Source organism: Pelodiscus sinensis, chromosome 14 (assembly GCF_052426305.1).
Source record: "Pelodiscus sinensis isolate ZL-2025 chromosome 14, ASM5242630v1, whole genome shotgun sequence".
NCBI lineage: Eukaryota > Metazoa > Chordata > Testudines > Trionychidae > Pelodiscus > Pelodiscus sinensis.
The window spans coordinates 34,788,462-34,814,674 of NC_143065.1; the positions used below are offsets into that span (position 1 = coordinate 34,788,462).

General features: G+C 42.5%; 1 protein-coding gene across 5 annotated transcripts in view; it reads left to right on the top strand.

Moving 5' to 3' along the window:
* MCTP2 (multiple C2 and transmembrane domain containing 2) overlaps positions 1 to 26,213 on the top strand; it is a 184,733-nt gene that overhangs the window by 31,223 nt on the left and 127,297 nt on the right. For 4 of the 5 annotated variants that reach the window (XM_075897001.2, XM_014575410.4, XM_025186568.3 and 1 more), the window contains exons 3-4: positions 7,197 to 7,259; positions 12,008 to 12,116. In XM_075897001.2, coding sequence (XP_075753116.2) covers positions 7,197 to 7,259; positions 12,008 to 12,116 — 172 coding nt within the window. The remainder of the gene's footprint in view (positions 1 to 7,196; positions 7,260 to 12,007; positions 12,117 to 26,213) is intronic. The other variant, XM_014575411.4, reaches the window with a different exon arrangement.

Sequence of the window (26,213 nt, forward strand, 5' to 3'; positions counted from 1 at the left end):
GAGCAACAAAATAGCAAATGAAATTTCATGTTGATAAATGCTAAGTAATACACACTGGAAAACATAATTCCAACTATATATTTGCTCGACAAATAATGCAATCTACTTGCCCGTGGCGAGTAGATTGCAACCCGGAAGAGCCGGGTTCGGGCGATCTGCGTGGTTCAGTGAGCCGTGTGTGTGTGTGTGTGTGTGTGTGTGTGTGTAATTTTTATTTTTATTTATATATAATTAATTTAAAAAAAATGATTGAAATTTTCTGTTACCACTCAAAGAAATCTTGGAGGAGTTGTCAATAGTTCTCTGAAACCATCCACTCAATGAACAGTGGAAGTCAGAATAGCAAACAGAATGTTGGTGGTCATTAAGAAAGGGATAGAAAATAAAACCAAAAATATCACATTTCCTTTGTTTAAATCCATAGTAAGACCACTTCTTGACTACTGTGTGCAAATGTGGTTGTCTCATCTCAAAGATATACTGGAACTAGAAAATATTCAGAAAAGGACAGAAAAAATGTTGGGGTTGGGAACGGTTGCCATATGAGGAGAGAAGGGGCTTTTCTGCTTGTAAAAGCTAACTAAGGGGTGATGTGATTTTTATAAACCTCTATTATGACTGCTGTGGGCAAAGTAGATTAGGAAGTGTTATTTACTCATAACATAAGAACTAGGGGTCACTAAATACAATTCTTTTGTTTGTTTTAAACCTGCTGCTTATTAAAGTATTTTCCCCCTCCCCCCACACGATGTACAGTCATCTTGTAGAACTCCATGCTAGACATTGTGAAAGCCATCAATGGACCTATCCTCCAGGAATTTATGTAGTTCTTCTTAGAATCCTGTTACAGTTTGGACAGGGATGGTGTTCCTAGCCTCTGTTTGTCAGGAGCTGGGAATGGGTGATGGGGTGGATCACTTTATGATTACTTATCTGTTCTGATCATTCTCTCTGGGGCATCTGTCATTAACCACTGTCAGAAGACAGAATACTGGGCTAGATGAACCTTTGGCTTATCTAATATGGCCTTTCTTATACTCATCTGTTTCTATTAGTAGGCCTCTTCAAAATGCACCGTGAATTTGGGTGAATTTCACAATCCTAGGATTTAAAAAAAAATAGTAAATTTCACGATTTCAGATATTTAAATCTGAAATTTCTTGTTGGTGCAACTATAGGGATCCTCATCCAAAAGGGGGTGAGGATGGGCCACAAGATTAGTGTGTGTGTGTGTGTGTGGGGGGGGAAGGGGTCAGAGTATGGCAAACCTTACTTCTGTGCAGCTGATGGTGGCAGCACTGCCTTCTGAGCTGGGCAGCCAGAGAGTGGCAGCTGCTGGTTGGGAACCCTGCTTGGAAGGCAGCACCACTGTGAACAGCAGTGCAGAAGTACAGATGGTTTTGTTACCCTTACTTATGTGCTGCTTCTGTGTCCCACTGATTGCCTTCATTCCACCAAGTTTCTGTCAACAAGTCATGCCAAACTAATCTGATAGCTTTCTTTGATAAGATAACGAGCCTTGTGGATAAGGGAGAAGCGGTGGATGTCCTATACCTAGACTTTAGTAAGGCATTTGATACGGTCTCGCATGATATTCTTATTGATAAACTAGGCAAATATAACTTAGATAGGGCCACGATAAGGTGGGTGCATAATTGGCTGGATAACCGTAGTCAGAGAGTTGTTGTTAACGGTGCTAAATCCTGCTGGAAAGGGATAAGAAGTGGAGTTCCTCAAGGGTCTGTTTTGGGACCCGTACTGTTCAATATCTTCATCAATGATGTAGATATTGGGATAGAGAGTACGCTTATTAAGTTTGCAGATGATGCCAAACTGGGTGGGGTTGCGACTTCTTTGGAGGATAGGGACATAATTCAAAATGACCTAAGCAAGTTAGAGAAATGGTCAGAGGTAAACAGGATGAGGTTTAATAAAGAGAAAAGCAAAGTGCTCCACTTAGGAAGGAACAATCAGTTCCATACATACAAGATGGGAAGCGACTGTCTAGGAAGGAGCATGGCGGAAAGGGATCTAGGGGTCATAGTGGACCACAAGTTGAATATGAGTCAACAGTGTGACGCTGTTGCAAAAAAAGCAAATATGATTCTAGGTTGTATCAACAGGTGTGTTGTAAGCAAAACTCGTGAAGTCATTCTGCCGCTCTACTCTGCACTAGTTAGGCCTCAGCTGGAGTACTGTGTCCAGTTCTGGGCGCCACATTTCAAGAAAGATGTGGAGAAATTGGAAAGGGTACAGAGAAGAGTGACAAGAATGATTAAAGGTCTAGAGAACATGACCTATGAAGCCAGGCTTCATGAACTGGGCTTGTTTAGTTTGGAAAAAAGAAGATTAAGGGGGGACATGATAGCGGTTTTCAAATATCTAAAAGGGTGTCACAAGGAGGAAGGAGAAAATGTGTTCCTCTTGGTTTCTGAGGACAGGACAAGGAGTAATGGGCTTAAAGTGCAGCAGGGGAGGTTTAGATTGGACATTAGGAAAAAATTCCTAACTGTCAGGGTGGTCAAATATTGGAATAAATTGCCAAGGGAGGTGGTGGAATCTCCCTCTCTGGAGATATTTAAGAACAGGTTAGATAGACATCTGTCAGAGATGGTGTAGACGGAGCTTGGTCCTGCCTTGAGGGCGGGGGGCTGGACTCGATGACCTCTTGAGGTCCCTTCCAGTCCTATTATTCTATGATTCTGTGATTCTATGTCTATTATATCAATATTCTCCTTTAATACGAGGCACTCTAGCTCACCTATCTTATTCTTTAGACTTCTATCGTGTATAAGCACTTAAATTTATCACTATTTATCTGTCTGCCATTTCCTGATGTATTAGACTCTTTTTTTTTTTCCATTTGATTCTCATCTGATCTGATCCATGCTTTATCATCTTCCATCTTCTTCTCCTGACTAGATCATAGTGGAGTGCCTATTAATAGACATTCTCTAAGAGATGTCTGTCTGATCCATATGCTCCTCCGCACCAGTCGGCTTTCCTCTAGCCAGCAAAACTACTCTAATGTAGGCTAAAACTTCTCTATGACCTTTTTAGTGTTAAGTGCCAGCAGTCTGGTTTCATTTTGGTTTAGGTGGAGCCCATCCTTCCTGTATAGTCTCCTCCTATCCCAAAAGTTTCCCCAGTTCCTAATAAATCTATACCCATCCTTTCTACACAGTCTCCTCATCCACTGTTTTATATTCTGGCTTGTGTGAATGACCAAGAATTAGCTACTAGAAGACTTACCCAGTGTTGCACGGGTCCTTAACTCAAATAAGTCTTGTTTTTTCTTTATTGAAATCCTTGTTCTGGGGTGGGATAAAGGATGAAGGGTTCAGTATGCAGGCTTCCCTGGAGAGAGAGGACAACTCCAGCCCTCTCTCACCACAGCAGCTTGGGGCAGGTGAGAAGCGCCTTTCCATGGCCACTGTAGCAGACCTAGCCAACGAAGTAGTGCATGTCAGCTGGCTGGGGGACTGACAGACAGAAACACAAACAAACTCTCTGAAATACATAGTAGGTAACTGTACCCTTCTTAACCCCCGCCCCCTGCTGAATGAGTGGGGTAATAGCTGTCTCGGTCCCCATCTCTGTTCTCTTTCTGCTACCCCTCACCCCCACTGTGGTCATTCTACAGTATAACTGTCCTTTCTGTCAGACTCCTCCTCTCTTTCCATTTTATGAGAAACAATCAAATTCCACGTGCATCTTATTGTCCTGGCATAAGCAAATCCTCACATTGCTTTAAGTTATGATAAGAAGCTTAATATCAAATTTGGTGGTCTTAACTCTTACCATTTAGGAGGAGTTCTTGAACAAATGGACTCAGTTAGTCAGACACATTTCTAAAATATATAGTAAGATGTGAATTATATTGATTTTTACAATTGAAGTATAGGCAGTCCAATTCTGCAAACCTAATTTGGCAAAATTACCCTTAATTCATTCTGACCCTGAGCACCTGACTTAACACTTCTTTATATGTAAATGAAAAGTCCATTTTGACCAAAGGCAAAATGTGTTCTCAATTTATTTGCAAAAACTAATTTTGCTGCATTTCTTGTTATATGAAACCAAAGAGTCAACGCCACATTTTTAGGAATACATATTCAAGAGTCTCAGTGAAATTAGATTTACTGAATAATAGGACTCTATAGAAATCTAATGATAACTAGTTTTAATATCTGATAGCTAGAAATTTGTTTCAGAAATAGGATGCAAAATGTACAAAAAAATTAAAGATTGAACTAATAATTTGGGGGTAGGTAGCTTGGTTTGCAGGTAACAAGAGACAAACATTTTTCATTTCACTTTTCTGCAGTGTTCTTCCATCTTTTGTTTTATGCAATTTAAAACAAAGCTGTAGAGCAAGACTACTACCAATACAGCTGAAGGCGCCTGAAGGAAATTCCTTTGAAATATCAGACTCCTAAAGATACTCTGTTTAATGCAACACAATTGAAATATTATGCACCTCAGTTAAGAAATTCAAAGTTAAGATTCCCCAAGTAGCTGTAACACTCAGTCCTTTCGTGCAGGGAGTCTCTTCTATTGCATTATCGGATGATCGTGTTGCTGACTTTAAATGTGTTTGCAGTGTGGCCAAGGTGGGGTTACTGTGGGAACTTTAAGTTGACGTTTCCTGCCTGTCCGACAGATAAAATGTCAGTTGTAACGTTGCATTAATGTAGTTTGTAAAACATTTCTATTTTGAAAATTAAAAAGCAAGTGATAGTTTTGAGGTATAAATACTTTTGCAATTATTCATTGTATCTTTCAGTCATATAGACATTGATGTAGGGTAGCGGCTAGTCTTTTTATGTTTGTACAGTGCTTAAAACAACAGGGCCCTGATTGTACCTTTAAGCGCCATCAATATACAAATAAATAATGGTGATAGCACTTGACAATTGGGGGGGAGGAGGAGGGGGAGGAGGAGAGGGAGAGGGGGTGTGTGTGTGTGTGTGTGTGTGTGTGTTAGTGAGTTCTGGGCCATGTGTGGAGTGTGAGACTAAGTCTACACTGGTACTTTACTGTGGTGCAACTTTCTGACCCGTGAGTATGAAAAAAACATCCCTCCTCCCCTGAGCGCAGCAAGCTACAGTTCTGTAAAACTACAGTGTAACCAGGTTCCCAGTTCTGTTAGCTACTGCACTGGTAGAGGTGGTTTACATAGGGTACTGAGAGTGCTCTCTCCCAGCATTCATGTTGTGCTCTTGCCACTTCTCCCCAAACCCATGCCACCCTTCTAGAGTCTTTTCTAGCTAGAGCCTTTCCCAGCCACTAGTCTTTCCTTGCAGTGGGGAAAGGCTGGGGCAACTGCGCACTCATGGAGTTTTCCCCCACTGCTGGGGAGCTGCTGGAGCCTTTCCACTATGCTTAGCCCCTGCCAGAGACTTTGCCTGCTCCCAGAGCCTGGAAAAGATTTTTGGCAGACAGAGGGCCACTATGCTGCTATAAACTGCACTGTAGATGGGTGAGGCTCTGTTTGAGTGCTTAGTGAGCTGTGCAAGGTGCTGTTTACACACTGCACATCCCCAGGAAATAAGTGCCTTGCATGTTGTCTTCTAACTTGTGCCATGTACATAACCATAAAACACCTGTGGATGCAAACTAAAATTTGGAGAAGTTGTAATTTGGCAGAAGTTGAACAAAGGCCTTCCTCCATTGCCATATCTTTCCCCATAGGCACAGAAGGGCCAGGTAACATTTTATTCAATAATTATAGAAAATGGCATAGGGCACATTTTTTGTCCCTCTCCATCCAAACTGTCTTGTTCAGTCTGTTTTTCACTTAGTAGAACATGCTTCCCTCGTGAAGAGTTATAAACATCATATGCCAAGTTTGAGGTTTTAAAATTGAATTATTTGAGTTTTCTAAGATTGTACAGTAGACTTCTGATAATCCGGAACCTATGGGACTTAGGTAGTGCCGGATTATCAGATGTGCCAGACTATCAGGAGGTGCTATAAGCAGGTTTGTTTTATTTATTTATTTATTTATTTATTTATTTATATATATATATATATATATATATATATATATATATATATATATATATATATATATACACACACACACTGTATACATTATATACTGTATATAAAGTGGTGTTAACCCTTTTTATTGTACATACTGTAATGTTTTAGGTTTTTTAAAGCCTCTTACCCTTTTTCGCTCAGTTCAGCTGCTGCCGCTGTTACCTTGTGATTTTTTTTTTTTTTTTTTTTTCCGAAGCTCATTCACTAGGCTTTTGCCATTTTGATGCTGGACTATCAGGAGTTCCGGGCTATTGGATGCCGGACTATTGGAGTTTTACAGTAGTCTGATTTCTTGTACCTCTCTCCCCAAGCTGAGATTTCAGAACTAAAATAGTCATATTATAAGGATTCCTCATTGGAAATAAAACCTATGCCCTTGGATTGAGAGAGTGAATTAGAAATTTCACCTCGCTCTTATTCTGATATGCTCCCGCTCTTTTTTTTTTTTAAAAGCACCTGAGTTAAGATTGTGACAAATGTCTCACTAGCTACAAGTACAGCATCACGAGGACTGTTGGAATGCAAAGTGGTAATCTAATTCCAATAGCTGGAAGAACTAGAAGGCTCTTCTTTTTTGTGTGGACCTGCCATCAGAGAATGAAGATAGCAATATTTCAAGATAATCTGTTCACTTTGATTGATGCCTGATCTACACACTGTGCCAATACAAGTCTATGGATTAGGGGTGTGGGGTGTGTGTGTGTGTGTGGGGGTGTGTGTGTGGTTTTTTTTTAAACCAATTATAGTTACTCCGATACAGCCACTAGTGTGGATACAGTTATACCAGTGTAAAGATGTCTTGTATTAGTGTAGCTCATACCTGTTTCTACTTGGGAACAGAGGGGCCAGTGGACTTACCAGGCCCCTGGAGAAGGCGCAGGGGGCAGTTCCATGCCCCAGAAGGGGAGGAAGGTGTCAGGCAGAAAGGACAGGCCCTTTGTGCAGAAGGGGGAGGGGCTATGGATAGCTTATTGCCCCTGCCATCTCTCGTTGAAAAGGCAGAGAACTGTAGAGGTTCAAGGGTGTCTCTTTCATACATTTTGCATAGAATATGAAGAACTGAGAATATTTGTTGTGGTAAGTGAAGGAGATCCCAGTATTTCTTTTGCTTATTTGACGACCTTTTTTTAAATTTTGTTTTTTAACAGCATCCATGTGGAGGGCTAGATCTGGACTCTTCAATGTCCTCTCAACTTTTTGATGAACAAATTGTAAGTTTATGTGTTTCAGAATGTTTGAGTCTTGAGCAGACTCTCTGGGCAAATGGGGATTAGTTAGATCTCAGCTTCTTACAGAGAAAGGTAGAGCCCTGCATTCAGGCCAGCTGATGGGTTGGGGGGAGGATGGGAGAGGGCCCAGACATTCAACTTACCAGCCACCCTTGCCACATTGCTACAGGAGTGCTATAGTGCTGCCCTACACAGCTCCGAGGGCTGGAGTTGGGTGGGGGAGATCAAGCCATGGTCCGTGCAATGGGAGCACGGAGCCTGGCTGCCTCCCACCTTACTCTAGGGCCCATGATGGCTGTCGGCCCCGCTGCCTGTACAGATATAAAATGAGTATCCACATCTGCATTTTCATTTGCGAAATGACCTGTGGATACAAAGCAGAGATCTGCAGATTTGCAGGCTTCTACATACAAAATGTGTATCCGCATCCACATCTGTCTCTGCAAAAATGAGCTGTGAATATAAAGTGGATTTGCAGGGCTTTTGTCAGAGTATACTGTACAGCTGAACCTTCAACTTCCTTAAAATATTTTGGTTTAGTTTTGGGGGTGGGGATGGGGGCAAGTGGCGTGAGACAATAATACATGAAAAGAGCCAAGAAAGTAATACCATTTTCAAATGAGGTCACATGAATGCTGCCACATTTTTCAAATACTGCTCTAAATAAAAGGCAGGCTACACAAGAGCTTTCCACTTGCATTGCACATAGAAAATCTGATACTAACAAATTGCTTAATTTTGAGGAACATGCTGCCAAAAGCACTAGGGTAAATATTCAACTACTTGGAAGATAGAGGGAAATCTTGGGGTGGATTTTGGGATAGCAGGATACTATGTGAATATGGATTTAGAGCCATTTTAGTATTTTATATGGGCTTAAGATTTAACTATTCAATTAATCTTTTATCATCCTCTAGGTCCATGGTGTCCAACCAGTTCTGAAGTAATAGCCTCTATTGTGGCTACTTCTGTAGCGAACAAGCTATGCTCAACTGGCTAAATAGCTACATGTGGCTAGTGTTTAGCGTGTTGGACACCATGTCTCTAGGCAATACGATCTCCAGACAGTCTAAAGTAAATTGAGTTATGACACATGCGGGCCATCTTAAAAAGGTAACACACACACACACACACACACACACACACACACGCATGCTGAATGGGCAAAATTTGTATATCCAAATTTCAGATTAAAAACTTTTTTTTTTTTTAACCATTAACATGATAAACTCCCATTATTTTCCTTTCTCTTTGTGAGAGTCAGGGTTTGGCTGTGGCAAATCAATGGGATGTGCCTGGAATCTGACTGTGTTTCTCATCAAACGGAAAGGAAGGGCTGTGACAGAGGGACAATTATACTCCAGAATGACCACAGGGGCACAGTGAGCAAGGAAACCCCCAACAGCCTCCAATAGTCCCAGGCCAGCCCCGGGGAGCCACGTCACTGGCAGGCCTGGCTGTGTGGCTCCCACTACCCCATGCCGGCCTCAGGAAGGAACACTGTAGGTGGGCTGGGTAGCATGGCCCCTGCCTGACCCTGGGGAGCAGCTGGTGGCTGTCCCTACCCCCTGTCCTGAATCCCCGTCGTCTAGCCTAACTTTTGCACCCCCAGCTTTGAAGGACCTGAGCAGTGCTGGGTAAATCTTCTAGTAATGATATCAATCAGACATCCTTTTGGAGAATATACAGCCAGAGTGGTGATAGTTAATAGTGTGGCAACATGTAGGGTTCCCATCCAAGATTATCTACATGCTGCACTAACACATAGAGACTGAAATATTAGATATCTTTATGAAAGGTTTCCAGAGAAATGTTATCTATCAGGAATCAACATTTTTGCTGAAGATGAATGTAGAAAGTAAAAGAAAGTTGCAGTAAAAAAATTTTATGTTACTCTTGCAAATGTTAATAGAAATCATCAGTGTGCAATGCATCTCTATGGTGTTATTTGTCATTCTCACATATAGCCCATCCCTCTGCATTCCCCCATTTCAGGGCTGTAAGAGCTGTCTGGGAGAGGCATGGCCTGGACTAGTCAGTACTGAGAGCTGACTCCTAGCCCTGCCTCTTCCATCTAAGGCCTCGCCCTTTCAGGGGGCCTGGAGCTGAGGTCTCTCTGTCTCTCTCTCACACGCGCGCGTGCACACCTTCCCCCCCCCCTCCCCCCCGGACCCTGCAAAATCTGTTGCCAGCCTTACCCCATTACGCATCCATAGGAAGTGGGCGATGTTTTTATTACAGTACTATTATTTGTATTGTGTGTTGGTTATGATTATTGCTAAAGCTGGCTAAAATTTGGGATTTCTAGTTCATAGGAATTTTCAATATTTCCTGCAGACCAGAAATTTCAAAAGAATTTTGCTCTCCAAGCTCGGACACCCGTTTCAAAATGAATTCTGCTCCCAGACCAAGGCAGCTGCTTTCTGAAAAGGGGAAAAACCAAATGGTCTATTGCTGGTATGAAGTGTTGGGTCACAGAGACTGTCACTTGATGAACTGATCATATTGCTGAGCCCTCCTACCTAACCTCCCTCCCCCTCCGTCCTACTAATCCAGAAACTCTAGTCTTCCCCTGCAAAGGCACAGAGTTGGGGTAACAGTCTAGGAAGGCTCAGTCACAGAGACTTGACATAGCACTCAAGTGCATGGACCCCAGTGTGATCAAATCTTCAAATAAATCCATCTTACTCTGCATACAATTTTTATGCAAAGTAAGCTCATAAGGTGTTGCCCCCTTTAGTAATGAGAGATGCACAGCTTTTGTTTCCTCTCAGGTATAATTTATTTGCATGGGATTTGATAAGAAACAGAAGTGATTTTTTTAAATATAAAAAGTTGGATATAAAAGGTTGCCAGTAATAATGGATGACTCAAAATAGACTCAGGAGGTAGCCATGTTGGCTTGTGACTTTGAAAACAACGCGTAGTCCTGTATTACCTTAGACTAACAAATACATATATAGTATCATGATTTTTTGTGGTTAAAACCCATTTCCTCAGATCCTCACAATTTATAGCAGAAAAAGAAGGGAGAGAGGAGGAAAAAAAGTACCTGTCAATTGTTGTGCTGGTACTAATGAGGCTAATTGAGTGGGCTGGAAGTGTCCCATACTTAGCTTTTGATGTCAAGTGGGTGTTGAATGTAAGGATTGCAGGTTTTCTAATGGGCCACCCAGTTCAGGTTTTTGCTCAAGCCATATCAAATTTGAATAAAAACTTAAACAACCGATAGTCTGGTAGCATTTTAAAGACTAACAAAACATGTAGATGGTATCATGAGCATTCGTGGGCACAGCCAACTTCTTCAGATGACCAGTGATGTTCATTGAATGTTCAGTGAACGTTCACATTACGTTCAATTCCACACTTTCTCTGTAGTTGGCTTTTGAAATTCCTTTGTAGAAGATTAAAGGTTATTAAGCAAAAATAAAACCAAAGATGCCAGTTAAGCTTAATATTCTCAGAAACTAGGTACATGCAATTTTTTATCCTAACTGTAGTTTTAATAATTTTTCTCACAAACTGGGTTACCTGCTAGTTTGTACCTGATCTTCCCCCTGTTCACTCTTAATTGTTTCCAGCTGTCATCTTAGTGATAAGCAGAGGGTATCTTGGTGTCTCGAACTGCTAATTCCCCCTTGTTATCTGGTTTCCTGCCTATAGATTTTGCCAAAGGTGGGAATCTTTTGTTTTTGGTTTCAACCTTCTCCTCCTAAACGTTCCCAGCCCTGCCTCTCCTCGACCCCGAAAAGTACCACTCCATTGGTTCCAGCATCAGGTGATCTGGGAACATGTCTTTGTAGGATCAACCATAGTTCAAGCTTACAGGAAAAATAAGACTATTCACAGATGATTGTTTTAAGTACAGGGCCATTAAGTTCCTTGACTACTGCTAATGGCCTTCACTAGCATATGTACGTCATCTAGATATATAAACAGGTTTATACTTCATATTTTTAACTTCATATATAAGAATATGTGCACACAAATAGAATATATACATTCAGGGGATTACAGGTTACATGCTCCAATTTGCATAAAGCATATTTGAGTTAGGCATATTCATATTAAAAAACAATATCCTAGCTGAGGCACCACATGGAGCCAACTGGCTGAAGGCAGCCTACGTAGCTGTCTGGGTGCTGTGGATCATGGAAACTTGTGCCAGAATTTTATGACTCTTGATCAGGGAGTCTGGAAACCATAAATGCCTGCAGCATTTTAGGCTTCCAACTGTGCAGCAGAGAGCTTTCAATCCATGGAAGGATAGGGCTGCCTTGGATCTGGAGCATTGTGCATGGCAGAGCTTCTCTGGAGCTGTGGATGCTATGAGCCCCCAAGAAGGTCCTCAGCAAGCTGCTGGAAAACCAGATCAGTTTATATGGGAACTCCTGCCTGTGATCTGATTAGAAGTTAATCAAACTCAAGATGTTTCCATTAGACATTTTGGGTTCACCAAATCAGCGTGTTTCAACAAAGCTCTGTTTTGTTGGAAAATTCCCGACCAGCTCGATTTATTATTGATATGAGGAAACCAGTAATTTTGACAATACTTCAAAACAAAGTCTTTGGAAGTCAGTTTTGTGTGTGTTTGCACCTACATAATCAGGATTGCCCCTTGCATAAGGAGAGGAAATGAGGCCTGAGAATTTCTAGTCACTCCAGACATAGAAAGCATGTTTTTGTGTGCATTTTTACATGTGTTGAAACTGACTTTTCTCTTACCACAGGCTCTTGAGGAAGGAAATGACAGTTTAAGCAGCTTACCCAGCTCCTTTACTTACCTACTGACAATACACCTGAAACAAGGCCGAAACCTGGTTATTAGGGACCGCTGTGGTGAGTTTGCCTATAGATGTATACCTGATAACACTCCGTACAAAAACAAAACAAGAACAAACTATGGGTTTGATCCTCCCCTCATTTTGTTTTCAAACCAGTGTAAATCAAGTGTCTTCTCTCTCACTTGGATTCTTTGCAGATGGGCACTGACATTATTTCTGTCTGCCAAACCTGCCAGACAGAATGTGAAGTTTCTTGTCCCATAACCATGTTGGACACCCAAGGGAGGGGTCAGGCAGATATATATTGCTGCTTTTCTCGGGTTTCAAAATTGCATGGTTCACCATGTGACCTTGCAAAGCCAGTGCTTTCCTCCTACTTCTAGCAAAAGACCCAGTTTGATTCTAGTTTACTAGAGGAAACCAAAGGTTGTTTCAAAATCTAGTGAATAGTAGTGAAAGAGAAGACCGCTTTCTGGCTTTGAGGACAGTGTCTTTAAGGGTCTTGTGTGTTTTTATAGGGAGGACGTTAGTAAAGAACTCATAATTTGAGGGTTGCAGTGCAGGGAGGGTTTCACCTAATAAATAGGATGGGATAACGAGCCTTGTGGATAAGGGAGAAGAGGTGGAAATGGTGTACCTAGACTTTAGTAAGGCATTTGATACTGTCTTGCATAAACTAGGCAAATACAACTTAGATGGGGGCTACTATAAGGTGGATTCATAACTGTCTGGATAATTGTTCTCGGAGTAGTTATTAACGGTTCACAAACCTGCTGGAAGGTCATATGTGGGGTTCCACAGAGGTCTGTTTTGGGACTGGTTCTGTTTGATAACTTCATCAACAATTTAGATATTGGCATAGAGAGTACGCTTATTAAGTTTGCAAATGATACGAAGCTGGAGGAGGGGCTGCAAGGCTTTGGAGGATAGGGTCCTAATTCAAAATGATTTGGACTAACTGGGGACATAGTCAGGTAAATAGGAACATTTGCATTTGTCCTTATTAAACTTCATCCTACATGGAGTAATCAGTTTTGCACATATGGAATGGGAAGTGATTGTCTAGGAAAGTACTGTAGAAAGAGATCTAGGGGTCATAGTGGACCACAAGCTAAATATGAGTCAACAGTGTAATACTGGTGCGAAAAAAGCCAGCATGATTCTGGGATGCATTAACAGGAATGTTGTGAGCAAGACACGAGAAGTCATTCTTCTGCTCGACTCTGCACTGATTAGGCCTCAATTGAAGTATCGTGTCAAGTTCTGGGCACCACATTTCAAGAAAGATGTGGAGAAATTGGAGAAGGCCCAGAGAAGAGCAACAAGAATGATTAAAGGTCTAGCGCAAGGGTGGCCAACCCACCGCTCACGAAAAAAAATTGCGGCTCCTATCGGAACTGGGACAAACCTGGAACCACTCAGGTCCGCTGGTCTCGTGACCCAGCCACTGTGAACCGCATGCGTGCTTGCTCACGCCCTGCGCCGTTCTGCTCACGGCTCCCAGCGCACTACTTCATATCCTGCATGTGCAGGCTGGTCGTACTCAGTGTCCCAGCATGCACATGCTAGCAGCCGGCCACTGAGTGCAGGCAGCGGCTGTGCCTCCAGCTCCAGGTGCAGCGGCACCTCTATCCCCGGGACCTGGGCATAAGGTTGAAGGGGGAGAATTGGGTTAGAGCAGGAGGGAGATGCCTGGCTCTGAAGAAGGGAAGGAAGGGGAGTGGCATCGGTGGTGGTGGTGGTGCGCATGGTGTCCTGGCCAGCATACGCTCAAAGCTGGTCGCTCAGCGCACACATCCAGTGCCTGGGGATCGGTGGCAGCAGCTCTGCTCCAGGACCCGGGCATAGGGTTGAGAGGAGGGGGATTGGGTTACAGCAGGGAAGGGAGGTGTCGGGCTCTGGGGAAGGGGAGGAGAGTTGGATTGGGTGGGGGGAGGGGTGCACATGTTGTCCAGGCATCCCGACCAGCACATGCTCAAATCTGGCCAATCAGAGCACGCGCCCTAGCGCCTGGAGAGAGGTGCGTGGCAGTAGCAGTGGCACTCACTCTGGGACCCGGGCATAAGGTTGTGGGGAGGGGGCTTAGGTTAGAGTGGGTGGGGGTGGCTCGAGGGGAGAGGAGGGGGACTGGGTTAGAGCAGGCAGGGGGCCCTGGCTCTCAGGGGAGGGGATGGAATAGGGATTGGTTTGGAGTGGGGGAAAGGGAAGGGAGTAGGAATCCAAGTACTGCATGCCAGCTCCAACTTCTCAGGAAGTATGTGGCTGTTGTGGGGAGCAGAGGAAGAGCACGTACTTCCTGAGTAGTTGGAGCTGGCATGCAGTCCCGGGACTCCTGCAAGGAGGCAGGTAGGCAGGCGGGGGGGGGGGAGGATTTCCCTAGACCCCGTATCCCCAGGTACCGTCCGAGCTGTCCGTCCCGTCCCGTCCCCTCCCCTCCACCCCAGCACCCTGCCACCCGCCCCAGTACTCTGTCCTCTGCCCGCACCAGCACATTTGGGGCCACATTAGTGAGGCTTGGGGTTTTTTGGAGGGGTTGATTTTTTGCATCTCACTTGTGTAGCCCTGACTGACTTTTTTCTGTGGGTCAGTGATCCCTGACTCAAAACAGGTGCCCCGCCCCTCTCATAAATAAAGAGTGCTGAAACATATTGTGTTTATACACTTTATTTAAAAATGAAGTCTGGCCAACAAGCCCCCAATTGGGGCCAAGCCCCCATCTGGCCACAGCATCATAACACTCCTGCACTCCCCCAGATCCCAAACATGAGCCTGTCATACACTGGAACCCCCTGTCCTGAGCCTCTCACATCCCCAAAACTCCTGCACCCCCACATTCCCAGTCTTCTGTCACAACACTCCTGTGCCATCCACACACTGTAAACCTGTGTCCTTAGCCCATCCTACTCCCAGCCTCCCTGCCCTGAACCCCCCCATACACCCAAGCCCAAACTCTTGCACCCTCACAGACACAAGCCTGCAGCTTGCTCAGCACCCCAACCCTCCACCTGACCTCAACACTGTCCAGCCTAGAGCCCCCTCCCTGAGATGGGATACCAGCACCTGTATCCCCCCCAGCATGGCTGGGTTTTTTTGTTTTTGTTGTCAACTTTCCGCCCTGGTACGTGGCTCTTCACACTCTGTCCACCGCTATTTTGGCTCTTCAGCGCTAACAGGTTGGCCACCCCTGGTCTAGAGAACATGACCAATGAAGGAAGACTGAAAGACTTGGGCTTGTTTAGTTTGGAAAGGAGAAGACAGAGAGGGGACATGATAGCAGTTTTCAGCTATCTAAAATGGTGTCACGAGGAGGGAGAAAAATTGTTCTCCTTGGCCTCTGAGGATAGGACAAGAAGCAATGAGCTTAAACCACAGCAAAGGAGGTTTAAGTTGGACATGGGGAAAAACTTCCTAACTGTCAGGGTGGGTAAACACTGGAATAAGTTGCCTAGGAAGGTTGTGGAATCACCATCTCTGGAGATATTTAAGAGCAGGTTAGATAGACGTCTATCGGAGATGGTCTAAATGGTACTGGGTCATGCTATGAGGGCAGGGGACTGGACTCGACCTCTTGAGGTCCCTTCCAGTTCTAGTGTTCTGTGATTTTTACGATTATTATAAGGTCTGGGGCCAATGTTTTATGGCTTGGTGAAAGGAAAGACATTAAGGGGATGAGTTATTAATGTCCCACTGATTCAAATATTATAGAAAGTGTTTGGCATTTGGATCTTTGCTAGCTTGCAAGAGTTGCACATAGTCCTTGATTGTATGTAGGAGCATTTCCTTTAAGAGCTTTGACATGGATCTCATTGCCTTTCCAGAAACACAATTATTAGAGTTAAATTATAACTTTTTGTCCATGCAGGAACCTCTGAATATGTAAAAGGATAAACATTCATTCTCTTGAAATGGACACACAGTACACACGAATAACAGGAAATCCTAGACCAATTTTACAGATTTATTCATTTTCTTATAGTGGGCCCTGGCTTGTTATGGACTCTTTTCTGAAAATTAGGTTCATTATTTTTTCTACAGTATATTTTACAGTGCTAGCCAGAGGGTAAGCTCCTTGTCTGTTACCTATCTTGGCCAGCTCCTAGCACTCTGAAGACATTAGTGAATAGATGTTATGTTTCTAAATCCGTTACTTTTTAAACAGAAATGCTTTTAAACAGAAGTGCAGCATGTTGCAGGCTCACTAGAAGCTGTATGTGCCAAGTCGTACTACTAGAGGGCTCTGTGGAAAGGATGCTACATGCTACAACAAGCAACTCAGGCAGAGGAATGTTTCCTGAGAAGAAAGTGAGCATTCTTTCTCTCACATTCGGCTCGCTGTGTCTTACAGTGGGCCTACACTAACAGATAAAGTTCAACTAAGATGCGCAACTTGAGCGACATGAGTAGCATAGCTCAAATAGACATAACTTAGTTTGAATTTCCATAGCGTCCACTACGGGAGGTTGATGGGAGAACTTTTCTGTTGACTTCTTACTCCTTGTGACTTGATGGAGAATTGGAGTTGATGGGAGTGTGTTCAGTGGTCTGTTTAGTGGGTCCTTGCTAGACCAGCTAAATCAAACCTTGAGAGATTTATCTCCGCAGTGTCGATCTCCTGGTAAGTGGAGACAAGGCTTGAATGAGACACTGAACAGGTCAACTCAGTGTAACATGGCCACACAAAGACTATCCAGGGGAAGATGGATTTTGTTGGCTTCCTGTCCCATGGCATACCAAGAGGAAGTTCATGGGGAGATGTACAATTCACTAAAATCCCTCTTATATTTGCGTACAGAGAAGTATAAAACTTGGGTTTCTCTGTCTTTCCTTCTGTCTTCCCACTGTTATGGTATTTATACAGTGATAGAAATGTAGCCGTGTTAGTCTGGGGTAGTTGAAGCAAAATGCAGGACAATGTAGCACTTTAAAGACTAACAAGATGGTTTATTAGATGATGAGCTTTCGTGGGCCAGACCCACTTCCGGTCTGGCCCACGAAAGCTCATCATCTAATAAACCATCTTGTTAGTCTTTAAAGTGCTACATTGTCCGGTATTTATACACAAACTCTTGACTCTGAAAGCCCAGTTATGCTCAGACTTTTGCCATTGTGGTATTTTTTTTTACTCATGGTTTGTTTGTTTTTTTAATGAGAATCTTAGCTGGGCTTCTCTGTAGCCGGGAGTATTGGGATAAAAGAAGATCTTTTCAAAGTATTCTTAAAGGTGGAAAGTCTTGGGGTCATCCAACCCCCCCAGCAATAGGAGAATTTAACAGGCAAAGGCATGATGCCTGCCCTTTACCCATTGAGAGTCTTATTGTGGATCTGTCAGCCCATTAAGTCTTGGAAGGGCACTGGGTTATTGGGAGTCACGAAGAGGAAGTTCCTGAAACAGCTATCAGTCTATTCTAAGATCCTGGAGGAGCTCTAGTATCTGATAAGGATCCAGTATGTGTCATGGTGCATTTTATGATGTGTTCCCAATGGCCTTTCTTACCTAGAAGGTACAGTAATTACTTGTTTAACATGTGCCCGCTTAACGCGTTTTTGCAATAGCACGATTTTTTTTTAGGGTACATTTTTTGAATAACACGACCGTCCTTGAAATAACATGAAAACAATCAAGTGGCAGACTACTTTGCATAGCGGTATAAGTTGGTGAAAACAGTGGTAATTCGCATGAGCGGATGAACACACGTGATCACAGTGCTCCTCTGCTCACTCATGTGTTTATCTTTGTGTGTTAACAAACCGTGGCGATTTGTTGCTAGATATCTAATTTTGGTCCCAACACCAACAAAAAATTGACTTTGCCACTACCACCTGAAACGCAAGTACCACCTTTTCCATTATTTTTAATGGGAAAATTGACCCCGCATAGCATGTTTTTGCTTAGCACGAACATTTTCAGAAACACATCTATTGTGTTAAGTGAGGAATTACTGGTTGCACTGTCTTGTGCTGTAAATACATGCTTCTGGGACCAATTTTATTCAACTTATTTATAAATTATCTAGAGAAAGGGGGTAAAAGTGAGGTGGCAAAACTTGCAAATGATACCAAACTGTTCAAGATAGTTAAGACCAAAGCAGAATGCGAAGAGCTTCAAAAAAATCTCACCAAACTAAATGACTGGGCAACAAAATGGCAGATGAAATTTAATGTTGATAAATGTAAAGCAATGCATATTGGAAAAAAATAAATGTACGTACATTATGATGGGGACTAATTTGGCTACAACTACTCAGAGTGATCTTGGAGTCATTGAGGATAGTTCTCTGAAAACATCCACTTGGTATGCAGTGGCAGTCAAAAAAGCAAATAGAATGTTAGGAATCATGAAAAAAGGGAAAGAGAAAGACAGAAAATATCTTATTGCCTCATTGTAAAACCATGGTACGCCTACATCTTAAATACTGAGTACAGATGTGGTTGCCTCATCTCAAAAATATATATTGGCATTGGAAAAGGTTCAGAAATGGGCAACAAAAATGATTAGGGGGTTGGAACAGGTCCCATGTGAAGAGAGTTTAAAAAGACTTGGACTTTTCAGCTTAGAAAAGAGGAGACTAAGGGGGGATATGATGGAGGTCTATAAAATCAGGACTGGTATGGAACAAGTGAATAAGGAAAAGTTATTTGCTTATTCCCACAATATAAGATCTATGGGTCACCAAATGAAATTAATAGGCAGCAGGTTTAAAACAAACAAAAGGAAGGTTTTCTTCACTCAGTGCACAGTCAGCCTCTGAAACTCCTTGCCAGAGGATGTGGTGAAGGCTAGGACTTTAAAAGAGAGAGCCATTGGTGGACCTACTCTCCATGAACCTATTAATCAGGATGGATAGGAATGGTATCCCTAGCCTCTGTTTGTGTGGAAATAGGTAATGGGAGGATTCCTGTGATGATTACCTGTTGTGTTCCCTCCCTCTGGGGCTTCTGGTATTGACCACTGTTGGCAGACAGGATACAGGGCTAGATGGGCTGTTGGTCTGACCCAGTATGGCTGTTCTAATGGAGGCAACCTATGCAATTAGACAATAAATATTCAGGGCCATTCTGCTTTTATTGCCAAATAATATAATGCATGCTACGGGGCACTCAAAAATGTTCCCTTAGGAAATAGATAGATCAGTCAGAATATGAAGTCATTAAACACTTGAAAAAATAACGTACTAAACTTCAGCCACTGTGGTTACGTTGGGATTTGGATGGGTGGAGTTTAGTTTTGTCAGACATTTATTACTCCTCAGGCTTTCCTGAGAGCTCTGGGAAAGATTGCAAGTTACCTCCTTAATCTTATTTGTGGAAAAAAGTGGGAAAAAGTATTTGCAGGTGAGGAGGCAGGCAATTCTGGAGATAGTTATCTTGTGCATATCTGCACAAGGATCACTGGGACTCTTCCAAGAGAGCTCCTGATAATATGAAGGTTTCAGATTTAGTTATTGTCTCCCTTTCCCCAAGTGTCAACTGATGCTTCTGAAAAGTTTGGGAACTATAAATCTCCCCAGCTAACCAAGCAGTGCTGTTAAATACAGCCATCAAGTGGGTTATAAATCCACAATCCTAGCTGCCTTATTCCTGTCGTGGCATATTTGTTATACACAAGTATTTTGGTTCTGTAGAACTTCTGGGACTCTTGTAAGCAGGGTTGGTGCATTTCATAGGGATTTTGCTGTCTGTTGGGTTGAAAATATTCTTAATTTACTAAAAAAGTGTGGATCAATGTCATCTGGCAAACTACAGCAATGTTACATTACATAGCAGTCAGAGGACAGTGTCAGAGGCATTCATATGGAAAGAATACACCGTTTACCACTGTACCTGTTTGTGGTTGGCTCTGATTTGAGATCCTATTCCAAATTAGGGGAAAATTCCTTTTCAGTGACGCAAGATGAACTCCACCCTAAGATTTCTTGTCTGTTATTCTCTGTCCTGTGACTATCCCTGTGTATGCCATATGCAGAATACCCAAGGTATATAAAGCTGTTAGTATTAAACTTCAGTTGAACAGGGTTTTTATAATTTTTGTTCTAAATTCTAGAGTATAATTTCAGAAACACAAATTTTGAATAAAGTTTTGTCAGTCTTAGTCTATGTTGGTAACATGATTCTTTGACTGATCACTTTAATTTTTTGTTTTCTGTTCAAAGATTATTTGATCATAGTGGGAAAAGATGATTCCAGATGCACAGAACAACTCTGTACTAAAATAGACACTTACTTGGGGAAAAATCTGTATGATCTTTATTTACATACAGATAATCCACAACAGGGGTGGGGAACCGAAGTCCCAGGGGCCAGATGTGGCCCCTGGCGTGCCTGGATCCTCCTCCCCCAAAGCTCAGGGCTTCCCCACTCCCAGCATTGGGGAGCCCATGGGGATGGAACACACACAATCTACTAACTTTCCCCTTTCCCAAAGGCTCTAGTGTGGAAGGGGAATGTGGGGAGGGTCGGTCTTTCTCAATCTGGGGCCACATCACTGAGGACTTGGGTTTTTTCTTACTTGTGTGTGGTCCCCAACTGATTTTTCTGTAGGTCAGTGGCCCCTGACCAAAAAAGGTTCCCCCTCCCAATCCATAAGCTCTACATGAGTAAATATGGCATGGAGGGTGACTGATAGAATGTTGTATCTAGAGATGAAAAACTGTGTTAGTGGTGCCCTCGTGTGGTAATTTAAAATGCTGCAATACAGCAGCATTTTAAATAATGAAGTAATAATAATAATGAATAACAAAGTTTATAGTACTGGGCACTTCCCTAGAAACCTTATAGGTTGAACTCTAAGCAAATACTTTACAAATATGAAATAATTCATTCAGGCCTTTTACTTGTATTCCACTACTTACCTGCACCACTTCAGGCATGGAATACAGATGCTGTTTAACGGCAGATACCAGCGCTACAGAAAAAGTTAGGACAAGAAAAGAAGAACATGTTCATTGGCCAGTACTCCAGGGAACACATGAAGTTATGGGAGTTGTTTTGTAACCAAGATACCAGAGTTGGTGTGTGTGTGTGTGTGTGTGTGTGTGTGTGTGTGTGGAGGGGCGGGTTGTTTTGTTTTTTACATTTTCCTCAGATGGATATCATCTTCAGCATCTCAGGCCTTCCTACCAAGAGGTTGTGGTTTTTGACCAGAAGTAGCAAAGGAACTCATGTGCCCACTCAATTGCCAACACTTGAACTAGCTCTTCTAGCAGAGATTTAAATATGTGCAAGTCCCTCATTGCCTTGCTCACGATCACAGAATTGCCTAAGAGAATAGACTACTTTTTGTCATGTGACTCTTCCCAGACTGGCTGTTCTTCTTCCTTCCTGCTGGCAGCGGGAAATGCTGATGATGGGAGCTTCAAATGCACTTAACAGATTGACTGCCCTTGCCAGCTGTCAGACTTCCTCAGAACTCACTAACTATATTCTTAACGTCTATTAAGTTTTTGTTAGTGAAACTTGGTTAAATTCATCTCTAGTGTAAGGTGTTTTTTTTAATGCCATCTCCTACCTGTGACATCCAGAGTCCCATCAGCAGAAAATCTTTACTTCATTGTCTTTTACCTGTTTCCTTCGTTTCCCCCTCTTCTTTCATTCCACTCCCCCAGTCTGTTTTAATTGTTCTGCATTTCCTTCTCTTCATATCCCTAATTCCAGATTCTGTTCTCCTTTTTTTCCCTCTGGTTTGTGGTCCTCATTCCCTCAGGTTCTCTTTTGCTTCCCCTCTTCATCGTCATTCTTATCTTCCCATCCCCTTAATCCTCTTCTCCTCCCTGCTTTAGCTTTCTTTCCCACCCATTCTCTCACTCTTCCATTCCTGGCAATTATGCCTTCCCTCCCACCCCCATGTTCCTTCCCTTGCTGTGTTTGGGTGCAGGGAGAACAGTTTTCCCCAACCAGCTGGAATGAGGGTGTGTGTGTGTGCGCGCTTTTGTCTTTGTCCTACTGATGGGAGAAGGAGGTAGGTTTCCATCCACCACTAACAATGTCTGTGGAGAAAAGTACCTGCTAAACGTCCTGGCCGCATGGCCCGCAGCTGCTTAATCAGCCCTCCCGACCAGGGGTCCAGGGCTATGCACACATGCCACCTGGCTGAGTCCTTCCTAGGGTGCTGCTGCTGTAGTTAAGGGAGAAGTGCCCTACCCACCCCCCCACCAGGCAGATCTGTGCGTGGAGCCCTGAGCCTTTAGCTGGACTGGGACCATTAAGTAGGGCCTGTGATGTGGTACAGCTTAGCAGGAGCCTTGCCGTGGAGTTGTTATGCATCACTCTCTACTAGCAGTGAGGAGAGGATGGGCCCAATCAGTTGCTTAATTAGTTAATGCTCAACTGTCTCCTAAGAGTTCCTGTTGGAGTCAGGTGTTAATTTAGTAGTAAAATTCACTGATACAAAGATGTAGGTTTTTTTTGTAGTGACTTTAACCAGATCTGTAACCTGCCTGGTGGTAGATAGACTTGTAGGCCTTAACAAGTACTGACCATACGTCATCTATGGGAAGTACACAGACTCCTCTCACAAAGTAATTTGGCTGCAAGCCAAACCACCTTACTTCACTTTACTATGACACAGACAGGGTTAGTTTCTTCTCCCTTTAGTAGCTTTACTTACATAAGTTTGTAATTTTCATAGTTAAATAACTGTGCATTGGATTGTGTGCATCTGTACAATTCTGGGTGTGGGATTAAGCCAAACTGTACAATTTACTGCTTAAGCATGGGCATTTAAGCATTGATGATTTTCTTTGACTTTCTGGGTAAGTTTCAATTCCTATCTATCTAACCAGAAGAAATATTTTTGTGGTAAAGGTTTTGGATAATTTTGTCTTTTGGGGAGTTTTGCTTGTCAGTAGTTGATGGCTTAAACTGTGAGGTGGATGGATGTTTAACTTTGGTACTATAAATTGTAAGAAATCACCGTAGGTCCTGAGGGTGCCGGGCAAGAGAAGTTCAACCTGTGCTGAAATAAGAAACAGAAATTCAACTACTCTTTGTTTCAGTTTCTGTATTGTGGTCAGTTTCAAAGTCAATTCCTGGCCTCACCCTAAAGGTATTTTTTGCCCTGAAACAGTGTATGGTTATGCTGAGTATCATAACTTATTTCTGTTAAATGACGTAACCTAAAGGGCTTGTCTTTTCTTTTTCTTTTTTTTTCTGGCCACAAACTACAAAAAAATTGGTCTTTCTGTCTCTTTTCCATACCAATCATCCATGAACATATAGTCGTGGGTGTTTTTGTACCTCCTGTGACAGTGTTAGCACTGTGTGCATTGCTTTTTGCATCTTTCTTGCCCTGTGTGATTTCCTTAATTATTTTCTGATGTTGTTGTTCCATGATTTGATCTCTACCCTGTCTTTACAGATAAATATTGTATGCGCAGATCTTGATTTCTCTCACATGGTTCCTCTCTTTTTCCCAAATCCAGGCAAACCAGGAGAGCATTCACCTGTGCATAAGGCACTAATTTCTATATGCTTGCATACCCATCTTATTACTTTGTGGATTGATTGGGATTCATTTGACTAGCTCCATTGAGGTGCATGCACCAAAGTACACTTTAAAAGAAATACATGAAGCATAATATATTTAAATCGGACGATAACTAAAAAATACTCTGATACCTTCACAATGCTAGGATATGCAGTGGCACTCTATTAAATCTGATTACAAATTGCCAGAACACTGGGGAAGGGACTGAGTTTTATGCATGTGTTCATAGCAGCTAGGCCGAGAGTAATTCATAGCAAATAAGGGATCTGATAAAATTTAGACTTTCTCTGCTTTCATGATATTTGCAATCAGATCATTAGTTCCTCTGATCTATTCATAATTTAGATTTACTAGGCAACTTTCTACCCCAATGACTGATGTAAGGCTTCCTTGTGAACAGTTGGCAAATATCTGGAATTTGAACTTTGTTAGGTAGCTACAGCTTGCTAGGTAAAAATCTCTCTTCCCTGAGTGCCTGAACTTGCAACTTCTGCTACCTGTACTGAGATGTGCCAGATGCAAATTCAATTTCTGTAAGTGCTTGTGCATGTAATTCTGAAACTGCCTCCCTTTACACTCATTCCAGTAAATGTAGTCACTTGGATGCTCATGAGAAATGGACACACAGAGGAAAGAACATTACCAGAGTGATTTCATCTAAAACCAAGAACTGTTAATTGAATATATTAAGCAGAGTCCATGCAACTCCAGGAAGAAAAATGTAAAATCTCAAACCTATGTTGAGTACGTACTGCCTCTAACAAGCAATCCATTATCTTAGGCAAAGTCATCTTTAGATAATTCCTGCTTGTGTGGGAAATCAGACTTGATTGTCTTTTTTCCTGCCTTAAAGTCTATGAATTTGTCAATACATCTTCTCTTTTTTTTTTCCTCTTCTTAATTCCACCAATGAATTAAAAAACACCTTTTAAGTAACTGACTCTTCCTGGTCCTTGGGGTGGCTGCATAGCGAGGTCTCACTGTATTGTAGAAAACATAGCTTACTACTGGGATTGCCCCAAATGACTATATGGAAAGCACTGTCAAAGATGTATAAAATAACATAGGCTGGATGTTATGGAATGAGTTTATCATCATTGGAGTCCATCCTCCCTACTTTGTTTGCTATTGATGTGTCGTTACCGTAATGAGATCAGGTGAGTGTGTTGTCCCATGTGAATTGAGTTGGTGTCTGTGGAGTTCCATGTGGGCAGGAGTTCAAAACACAACTGATACTATCATAGGTCATGCTAATTTAATTGGCTTTTTGGCAGTCCTGCAGAGAGACCAAGTGCTGAATGGACCTGGCAAGTGAATTTCCCTTACACCTTTGGTGGTGCCTTCAATGAAAGATGCGAGTCCCATTACCCAAGTGGAGTGGGGAAACTTACCCTTCCATTGTGCTTATTTTGTTTATAGTTAGAGGACTTTAGTCTTCAGGGATCTCAACCCATCATCTTTCACCAGCTGAACATTACTTCCATTTTTAGAAAATTTTTCACATGACATCCCCCACATTTTTAATACATACTCTGTGGAACATTGACATATAGGAAACAAATGAAAGATACAGTTGTGGAAACCACAGGGGAAGGCTATTTGAAAGTAGTCATATGGGCTACGTCTAGACTGGCCCCTTCTCCGGAAGAGGCATGCAAAGCAGGCAAGTCAGAATAGGGAAATCTGCGTGGATTAAATATCCCCCACGGGATTTAAATAAACATGGCCGCCGCTTTTTTTCCAGCTTGGGGAAAAGCCGGAAAAGAGCATCTAGACTGGCACGATCCTCCGGAATAAAGCCCTTTTCCGGAGGATCTCTTATTCCTACTTCCTGTTTGCTTTAAAAAGAAAAAAGTTGGTGTCACAAGTTGATTTTTGAGGCCCTCGCATTCAATAGCCTTTCTTAGAGATCAGCTTTTTGCAATATATCTTATGCTGCATCTACAGATGGTTCTAAAAAACAAACCTGCCTGCAGCTGTACACTCCTCTGAAGCTGAGCGATTCCCTTTGGGAACATACGTTTCATTTCTTCTAGATGCCCTTGACATTTTTCCTTTTCCGTGTGTGTGTGTGTGTGTGTGTGTGTGTGTGTGTGTGTGTGTGTGTGTGTGTGGTGTTTTTTTTTTTAAGAGAGGTGAGTTTCCATAACTTTGTTGTTGGTTGTTCCTAATGGAGAAATATCCATATCATAAAATTTCCACTGTAAAAAGCTCTGTCTGGGACTCTTGTTAATCTTTAGAGTAAGGCAAATTATTGTTTGGACAGGAAGGCTTAGGGCTTTATCTACATCGCAAGTTACTGTGCAGCAAAGTGGGGTGTGAATCTACTGCTTGCAGGTGGCGGTACAGTAATGTGTCTCGAGGACACTGCTACAGCACTGCGAAGGTCCCAGAGTGCAGCTGGCTTGCCATGCAGTAACTTGCTACATAGTCAGGCCTTTAATTGTACTGACACCAGTGTGTTCATCATAAGAACGACACTAGCAACACTGACGAGTCTATCTAAAAACGTTGAGACAAATCAAGTTGACAAAGTACATTAGTAAAGCTTAACAAAAATTCTGATTCCACACAGAACTTTTACCCCAAAAAGATGTACCAAAGGTGCTATTAATTCCAGAAGGAATGTAGCTCCTTCTATATAGATGATGCTTAGATATTGTGGTGAGC